Source organism: Strongylocentrotus purpuratus, unplaced genomic scaffold (assembly GCF_000002235.5).
Source record: "Strongylocentrotus purpuratus isolate Spur 01 unplaced genomic scaffold, Spur_5.0 spur5_scaffold_7, whole genome shotgun sequence".
Classification (NCBI taxonomy): domain Eukaryota; kingdom Metazoa; phylum Echinodermata; class Echinoidea; order Camarodonta; family Strongylocentrotidae; genus Strongylocentrotus; species Strongylocentrotus purpuratus.
Window position 1 is genome coordinate 23,762,480 of NW_022145613.1, and position 9,798 is coordinate 23,772,277.

The 9,798-nt window shown below is 39.7% G+C and overlaps 1 protein-coding gene across 3 annotated transcripts; it reads left to right on the forward strand.

Moving 5' to 3' along the window:
* The first annotated feature begins 246 nt into the window (after positions 1-246).
* On the forward strand, positions 247-8,796 carry LOC575982 (cytochrome P450 2C15). Of its 3 annotated transcripts, none has more exons than XM_011664157.2 (7): positions 247-443; positions 2,257-2,584; positions 3,446-3,597; positions 5,420-6,030; positions 6,724-6,739; positions 7,169-7,480; positions 8,305-8,796. In XM_011664157.2, the coding sequence occupies exons 2-7, from the start codon at positions 2,352-2,354 to the stop codon at positions 8,484-8,486; spliced, it is 1,506 nt and encodes a 501-aa protein (XP_011662459.2). In that variant the 5' UTR covers positions 247-443; positions 2,257-2,351; the 3' UTR covers positions 8,487-8,796. The 3 variants fall into 3 exon arrangements, with proteins under 3 accessions (XP_011662459.2, XP_781431.4, XP_011662460.2); XM_776338.5 differs by lacking the exon at positions 247-443 and adding an exon at positions 480-613; XM_011664158.2 differs by lacking the exon at positions 247-443 and adding an exon at positions 675-765.
* The last annotated feature ends 1,002 nt before the right edge of the window (positions 8,797-9,798 follow it).

The following is a 9,798-nucleotide window of genomic DNA, read 5'->3' on the forward strand; positions in this document are numbered from 1 at the left end:
GGAGGTCAAAAGCACCCATATTGCTGCAAATTCATGCGAGGTCTTCTGAGCTTTTCAGGTTTATATTATTAGCTATGTCTTCATATTTCATATGAGTCACATTTTACGCAATTTCAAAGTTATACCAAGTACATTACAATTACAACCTTGTTTTTGCCCTTCTTTCCGCTTTACAAAATAATCCGCACACAGGAAGGGTTTTCACGAATGGATGCCGCATACGTTCCATTGAAATATTTCAATGGTGAGATGTGCATGGGTGACTGCAAACACGTCACGTAACTCACGTGCCTATGAACACTAATCAATATCCACGTTCGAAATATGCATCATTTCATTATATTAGGCCTATCATTGCCAACACGTAAGCTACAGACCGATTATTATATTGGTTCATCTTCGAAGTACGCTGTATTTAGAAACACACCTGGGCAGGTGACACGGTAAGTACATGCTTCTTCCAAAAAACCTTTCATACCTGTGTATAGTGTTAAATGTGTGAAGCCATTTCATTAGGCCTATCATTGCCAACACGTAAGCTACAGACCGACTATTATATTGGTTCATCTTCGAAGTACGCTGTATTTAGAAACACACCTGGGCAGGTGACACGGTAAGTACATGCTTCTTCCAAAAAAACCTTTCATACCTGTGTATAGTGTTAAATGTGTGAAGCCATTGCAAAAGTTATTAGATCAAGAAATGTCATCACTTTTGTGGTGATATAAGGAGGAATAAATATAGAACACCTGGGCAGGTGACACGGTAAGTACATGCTTCTTCCAAAAAACCTTTCATACCTGTGTATAGTGTTAAATGTGTGAAGCCATTTCATTAGGCCTATCATTGCCAACACGTAAGCTACGTAAGGGATGCCGTTAGATAATACCTTCTTCTTCTTCTCTTTTTCATCCGATTATTCTGGAGATCATTGGTAATAATTATTAACACGATCGAGAAGATGAAGCCTTGCTTGTATGTGCTGTGTATACAGCGAAAGGGCTCAAACTTAGATTTCCGAAGCAGAACAGAGAGAGAGACATTATTATTTGCCACAAGAATTATACCAATGACTTATTTACCTTATGGACCGAATAACTCCAAATTGCCCTTCAAACAGCCTCCTGTACTCTAATTTCGCTCCATTCAATACCACTACGGAGATGGAATCGCTCCATGCAAATACCACTACCTATACCAGGGAGATGGAATACGAAGCCTGCAATTCTTTTTGCTGACTTGTCTGTTTGCATATTTGCCAACCTTTTTGAAGAGCTGCATGCAGACTGAGAAGTCTGATCTTCAGCCCCCCCCCCCCTCCCCCAAGCATACACGTATAGAGCTCACTTCTCTTTTCGTTTCTTGTCTTTATTGTGTGGAATAATTTTTCCAGAAAGAAAGGAAAGATACCAGAGAAGGAGAAAGGAGGAGAATCGAGGAGAAGAAGTAGGAAAAAGAAAAAAAAGAAAAACGTTATAATAGGAACAGACTACCCTGTAACTATGTATGATTATATTCTTGGGGGGGGGGGGGGGGGGGGGCTAATACAAACCGAAAGCGCATACATTATGACACAAATATGATAAATATATCAAGTTAATTAACCTCAATATGGAAGGTATGAATTACTGCATGGAAATCTGTATGAAAAATTACTGAACGACGTCACCGGATTCCGGAACATCAGTTTACGGGTACCGTCACATTTCCCGCCGTTCATGGGCAAAGAATGTTATACCAAGAAGTCTTAAAACTCCTTGGTTATACGACATTTTATGGTGTTGGCTTAAGATAATCCATGACGTAATAACGAATGGAGTATTTTATAGGCTCCTGTCGATCATATGTTACATTAGTTTTTGTTTCTTGTCGGCTCTGTATCCCTCGAACGTTGTACTCATTTACGGTACATTACCCTAAACAAATAATTATTTAGTTACCCGTACTGTTATGCAACGGTATAAAGGCTTCACCCAGTCATAGAGGTATGTTTCTAAAAATAGCCACATACGTAACCACAACCCTAATCCTATAAAACTCAACTATATATGCAAAACAGGGAACGCAAATTAGCTACCTTTGGCTACGTTAATTACGTTATTGACTATTTTTAGAAACATTCATACGACATATTAAAATAAAGCTCACCTTTTGTAACTGGCTTTTCAGCTTGTTTGAAATCCCGAATTCTTGTTGCTCCACAGGGAGAATTCATAATCGCATCGTTTATTTTCAACGTGTCTTTTTCTTTTATAGATTCTGAGGAAACAGCAAAAGCATAGCGGCCCAAATTTGTTCATCTAATTTGCCTTCCAAAGTTTCAGCTGAACTAAGTGAGGAAATCAGTCGTCATGATTGTAGACTTGGTTCGTGATGTGTTCGACGTTGGTTTTAGCAGTATTTTGTTAGGAATAGCGACGACGCTTGTGCTTGTATGGATGATGAAATGGATGTCGACACGAAGAAGGCTAAATCTGCCACCGGGGCCGATGGCCATGCCGTGGCCGTTGAATTTCGTGATGGACTTATTATTGCTACTTCAAGGTACCAACCCGTATGTAATGCTCCGGAAGCTGACTGAAAGGTATATATTACAAGATCTAAAAACACTAAAAACTAAAACACCAATTTCGCCTTCTTCCTTCCGTTGTAGATTTCTTCCGCTCCTTCTTTAATGCTATCACTCTCCCTCTCTCTCTCTCTGCTCTCTCTTTTCTCTCTCATCGTTTTTTCTCTCGCTCACATGTAATTTCATGCCTCCTTTTCTCTCGTTTCTTCCCCCCTCTCTTCAAAGGTAAGTACAGCCTTTTTGATCCCCCTTTTCCTCCTTTGTCATCGCAAGCCCCTATTCTCTCAATTATTGTTAAATGAAGAAGATGTATGTATGTATTTTTATGTCGTTCTTGTCGTGTATTCAGGCGCGTACGCAGGGGGGGTGTTTTGGGGGGTTAAACCCCCCCCTTTGGTATTTTTATGTGTGTAAACCCCCCTAAAAAATCCCTAAACCCCCCCCCCCCCCTTTGGATTTTTTTTTTTTTTTTTTTTTTAATTATTAAAAAAAAAAAAAAAAAAAAAAAAAAATTACCCACATGGCTGACCTAAGAAAGGTGACCTTACCCCCCCCCCCCCAACGGAGCAAAATGTAAAATTTTCAAATTTCGAGACCAAAAAAAAAAAAAAAAAGTGTCCGCTGACCGTTGTCCGCATTTCGGAGAACTTCAATTAAATTCAAAAAGGTTTATTATACAACATGATTTTCAGCAATATGCTGAATGGATATATTCCCCAGATTAGGAAAAACGAACATTGAAAATGCAGGTTACTTAGTAATGTGTTAAGGCATTATATAAATAAAGATATGTATGATTATAAGAGGTATCTTAAAAAATACCGCAATGAAAAGTGGAATCACACCTCAACCATAGAATGCTCTTTAATCCGGTAGATACGGCGAGATCCTTTACCTCGTCGAAGGTGGACGTCGTTTTGTATTTCTTGCTAGCCCCGAGCTCGTCAATGAGGTTCTTGTCAAACAGGCTGACATCACATCCGGAAGAGAAGACTCCTGGGAACTCAAAGCAGTCACCCATTATCATGGTAAGACGAAATTGTTAAATGAAAACGGAGCAAAGGTGGGAGGGAGGGGGGGGGTTAAAGGGGCAATGTCCCCGATAATACTTGGGGGTTTCTGGGGGGGGGGGGGAGGCGTACGTTCTTCAATTAATTATTGTGTTGGTTAACTTTTTTTGAATATAAATCTCGATGTAGACATGATTTGAAAGATAAGAAGGCCTATAATTGCGATATTAAGTCATTTTGTAGTGTGCGAGTGATCGATGTAAGCGAACAAGAATTTTGGGCCACATTATTTTATGAATTACAGGTGCATTATTTACCGTGCTTAAACAATAATCTTCTGATTTGAATGTTTGGGGATATTCAAGTTTATTTCAATTCAAAACATAGTTACAGCGGTCAAGTCTGTATGGTTTGACCTAGGCCTATATAATGGGATGCGTGATCCGAGTTCCCCTCTTCATTTTTATTGTTTGACCTCATAATCCATGCCACAGTAACATATCCATTTCTCAGAAAGATCTTGAGAAAATTATTAATTAGGTTTAAAAAAAAACAATTTGATGATTATTTATCTTGCAATAATTCCCTAATTGAACTGAAAACTCGGGTATTATCTTCTTTTCGGGGAGGGAAACCGCTTATTATCCCCTTCAAATACGTTGGAGAGTATACATAATATGCTTATGATTTACGACAGGGGCGTAAATCCGTACCGAGGAGTGGGGGGATGATTGGCGATAGCCATCACATACTAGCACGAGCACACGCCCACACTAATCTACGCAAGCGCGCGCGATCGCGCACGCACAAACACACAACACACACACAACACCACACACGCACACACACGAACGCTCGCTCATTAGGGGTGTGTGGGTGGGTGATAGGCCTACCGCGCGAAGCTTAGAAGCTTAGACGTTTCCTTAAATTCTTTAAAAGAAGACGATTTATTGCACCGTTCTCTACTGTTAACCCTTGTCTGAATGAATCCCCCCCCCCTTTAGCGCGAAGCGCGAAAGTTTTGGCGTTTCATTAAATTGTTATAAAAAGAAGACGATTTGCTGTACCGTTCTTGACTGTAAATCCTTGTCTGAATTCAGTCCCCCCCGGCCCTCCCCTCCCGCGCGGAAGTTTTGGCGTTTCATTAAATTATTAGAGAAAGTAGACAATTCGTTGAACCGTGCTCGACTCTTAATCCTTGTATGAATTCAGTTTCTCCCTCTCTCTCCTGCACGAAGCGCGAAAGCTTTGACATTTCATTAAATTATTAGAGAAAGTAGACGATTTGTTAAACCGTGCTCGACTCTTAATCTTTGTCTGAATTCGGTTTACCCCTCCCGCGCAAAGCGCGGAAGTTTTGACGTTTCATTAAATTATTAGAGAAAGCAGACGATTGGGTGTACTGTTCTCGACTCTTAATAAGCCATATTTATCTGAATTCAGTTTCCCCCTCTCGCGCGAAGCGCGGAAGCTTTGACGTTTCCTTAAACTATTAGAGAAAGCAGACGATTGAGTGTACTGTTTTCGACTCTTACTGTGACATACTGTATACGTGTAGGCTATACAGTTATACATACATTAAAAATAACTCATTTCTCATGCATTATGCTGAAATTGATACAATCACATTTTTTCCTTCTTCTTCTTCTTCCTTTTTTTCCCTCTTTTTTTTTGTAATATCAGGGGGGATGTTTGTACAGGCCATCCCCCCTACTTCAAGCCAGGGGGGATGCAGCCCCCCCCCATTCCCCCAGGGATTTACGCCCCTGATTCACGATATACATTTTGTAATTTTTGATGTATGCAATCCATTGATTTTAATCTCTCTTTGTACCTAAAGGCGGAATTGTTTTCTCGGAAGGAGACGACTGGAAACAACACCGACGCTTTGGTCTCGCTGCGCTTCGTAACTTCGGAATGGGGAAAAAATCTCTCGAGAACTCGATCAACACGGAAGCTCGGATATTAAATGAGGTTTTATCGGGTAAGATCGGCAAGCCATTCGATCCTTCCTTTGTAATAAACAACGCTGTATCAAACATCATCTGTGCCATTACGTTCGGTCGACGATTCGAATACTCGGATCCCAAATTCAAAGAGATGATTCAACGGATCAACTTATTTGCTGCCGAAGATCCGGGTATCCTGTCGGACCTCCCTACCTTCATCAGCACGGCTCGCCGAAGGAATCTTTTGGAAGTCCGGAAGTTCCTGGAGGAGGAGATCAATGAGCATAAGTCGACCTTTGAACCCAGTGACGTCAGAGATGTCATTGATTTGTACTTGAAGGAAATATATCGAGCGCGGGAAGCGGGTGAGAAGAATGAACTGGATTTGACGAAAGCATGGCCACTCGTCTTCGATTTCTTCTTGGCGGGGACGGAAACGACATCGACCACGCTGCTTTGGGCTTTCCTGTTGATGGCAGGCCATCCAGAAGTTCAGGAAAAGGTATGAAATCAATCACATCACAAGATCAATTACACAACAATTATATTTTATTAATTATTTTTTAAATATTTGTTATTTGTTATATTATTTATTGTTTGAAATTTCGCATAACAAGATTGTCTTATACATAAGATTAAACAAGTAAAGAGAATGTATAATAAAACAATGACAGACATGTAACATATAGAGAAATGATAATGTGAAATATGGGGAATCTATTCAGAAGCAAAGCTTATAATAGTTTTCCGAATACAGTACAAAAATATTGTAACTAAATTTGATATGAATATAGAAAATCGTAAACAAAGTTTCAGTCAATGACGTACGTGCATTAGCATCATGAATAACATGTTAAGATAAAAGTAGTACATACAGATTCCGTGTATGTATCAATGGTCATTTGAGAGAAACAATAAAAGTCTGTACTTTGTATTTAAACACAATATATGAATTTAAAAGGAAATATTTGAGCTTACGCTTGAATAAATATCATAGTGAAGATGATTCTGTTGTTTTTATGTCCGAGCTATTCCAAACTGTGAACCTGTATAATATGTTATCGTTTTGAGAGCAAAAACTGTACGCATAGAGAGAGAGAGAGAGAGAGATGAAAATAGGATTTTGCCTGGTAGGGTAGGAATAATTGAATAGCAGTGATCATTAAATATTATATTTCGTTCATTTTCTCGTCAGATTGTAGCTGAGATAAGCTCAGTCCAGTGGCGGATCCAGGGGGGGGGGGCCCGGGGGGCCCGGGCCCCCCCCCCTTGAGAAAAAAATCATGTAAAATCACGTGATTTTTACCTTTTTTGGGGGTTGGGCCCCCCCCTGGCGCTCAAGGGGGGGGTGCAAATTGAAATTTTTTTTGAGGACAAAAAAAAAAAGTGCTCACTACCCCCCCCCCCCCCCCCCCCCCCCCCCCCCCCCCAACTGAGCGAATTTTTGGCCGGCGCGTTTTTCAAATTTTCGGGAGCAAAAAAAAAAAAAAAAAAAAAAAAAAAAAAAAAAATGGTGCTCTGTACCACCCCCCCCCCCCCCCACTGAGCGACTTTTCGGCCGGCGCGATTTTCAAATTTTCGGGAGCAAAAAAAAAAAAAAGTTGGGCCCCCTCCCCTAAGAAATCCTGGATCCGCGCCTGGCTCAGTCATCGGGTCTGGTGCCACGCCCCGATACGAGGACCGTAAATTGATGCCTTACACGGAGGCAACGCTCGTCGAGGTTCTCCGCTACCGCCCAATCGCCCCTATCGGTGTTCCACATCGGGCAACGTCTGATCTAAAGGTCAAAGGTTACGATATAGTTGAAGACGTCATTATTGTTATTAATATCCTGCATATTCACCATGACCCTAAGATATGGGGTGACCCGGAAGTTTTCCGACCTGAGCGTTTCCTGACAGAGGACGGGACGGCGTTAATTAAACATGAAGCTTATATGCCATTTGGAGTAGGTGAGGAGAAATACGATAGACGTAATCTTGTGCCGCCCTTTTTCGTATATTTTTCTTCTTCTTTCTAGTATAAAATCGTAATTCATGTACAATTGTTTTGATTACTGGCAAATCCTTTATTTCTGTCCACCCTTAATATGGTTTTCAGGTTTTTACCTGTCTTCTCTGATTGTTAGTATAATGAACAGCATTGAAACAAATATAAGCTTACTAGCTTGGTGTTTACTTGCACTGGACTTAGCATATTTTACTGTGAATTAACAAGTGCTTGGTCCACACACCATTCCAGCAATTCATGACACTCCTTATAGTTACTTGCCTCACCTACCATCCCAGTATAGCTTCCTGAGTGAGCTGCCAAAGGGATTACCCAACCAAGTACCAAGTATCTATCAGCTCTAGTTTGTCAGTGGGGGTGATTGTCGTTTCCGAGGTGTGTTAGGGTGCAAGGGGATGCATTGCAATTGGTTTTCTCTTTCACTAGATCAAGAAAGAGAAGTGCTGGAAATTATATCAATCTTACCGTTAGCCTGTCATTAATAATAATAATAAGAAGAATAATAGTGAACATTTATAATGCGCCATGTCTGTCAAAAATGACACTCCTGGCGCAGCTGTGTGGAAATGGTTAATTATGGTAAATGTCTTTGACTATGATCAAATGTCTGGAAATTGGAATTTAAATCACATATATCCATATTATGAATGTTCCCGGTATGTATATAGCAATACATTGATTACACAAATCGGAAAGTTTGTTGTTATTTATTCATATAGGCCTACTTTCTACGCTTTCTTTTATTTCTTTTAACATTCTTTTACAGGGCGTCGAGTTTGCCTTGGTGAGCAGTTAGCTAAGATGGAGTTGTTTCTATTCTTCACCAACATTCTTCAGAAGTTCAAGATCACCATGCCTCCTGGTGTGCAGCCGAACTATGACTTTGGGCATCGTGCTTTAACGACGCTGGTTCCTAAGGCATACGAGATCATACTGGAAGAGCGTTAGAGGGCGCCCATCAGGGGGGCGTTTCACAAAACTTGTCATCCGTGACAAATGTCAGTTTTTGTTATAAGCTACTGAAATCCTTGCTTCTGATTGGTTATCAGCAGAGTTGTCACTGGTTTTTGTCATTTGTCGTTGAAAAAAGGCTTTGTGAAACGCCCCCCCCCCCCCCCACCTTCCAGGTTTATGGATTTCTTCATAGCGTATCCGGTAGCGTATTAAGAGAGGATATGTATTGATAATAGTTGTAATATTATGCGCATACACGTGTGTGCGAACGCGATTCTAAGGTTAATCATGAGCTCCGAATAGTCCTCTCTAGAGTACCTATATATAGGTACTCTAGTCCTCTCTAGAGTACCTATATATAGGTACTCTAGTCCTCTCCCATGTGCAATCTATATGGGTGGGAACTATTCGGAACGTCTTCTATAGATTGACCAATCAAAAATTAAAAGGACAAAATACTTCCGGTGACGTGACGCCACTATCTCTCAGAGGTAGCCATGGATTGTATACGTTTGCTTAACGATTACTAATTCAAAGTGAGAAGATGAAGAGATGAGGGGGAAACAGTAGGCCTGTGCACTTGTTAATCCATTGTATAGGCCTATATAATATATATATATAAGAAAATATTGAGTTCTGATCGGCGTTCTGCTCAGGAAAATAAACAAAAGCACAACAAAATGAACAAGAAGAAATTACATGTGTATGTATATTGTAATCCGTTAACAAATAATTTTTTAAGGTATTTTTGTTTTGTTTTTTGTATTTAAAAAAAAAAATCAATCTTTATTCAGATTACATAACGGATAGCATCATACATAAATATTTATAACAAGCATATTATCGCATGTTTAATTGAGATCAAATCCTTTATTTGTATTTAGTTGAAAGCAGATTGTAGATGTAATTCCTGTTTTTAAGGTATGATTGATGTTGTATGCATTTAATGTACTAAGTTAGCAAAGGCATTATCATTATAACTAGCGTAGGATACATGAAAAGGTAAAGGAGTACGTGGTATGCGGTGCTCCTTTGCCGAAGAGAAACTTTCTAATTTCGCGGGTCACTGCTTAAAACTACTCGGGGGTTATAATTTATTTTATATTACACCCGATTTCATTCATTTTTTTCCATCGCAATTTTTGAATTGTACACATACTCAGTTAATGTTATTATGATGAAAACTAAATTGTAATTTCAAGAACTATTTATATTGTTTTTATATTGAATGAAATCAAAATTTTAAAAAAGGACGGGAAAACCTAAGACGTAATGGTGATATTTGTGTGACTATAAAACAATTATT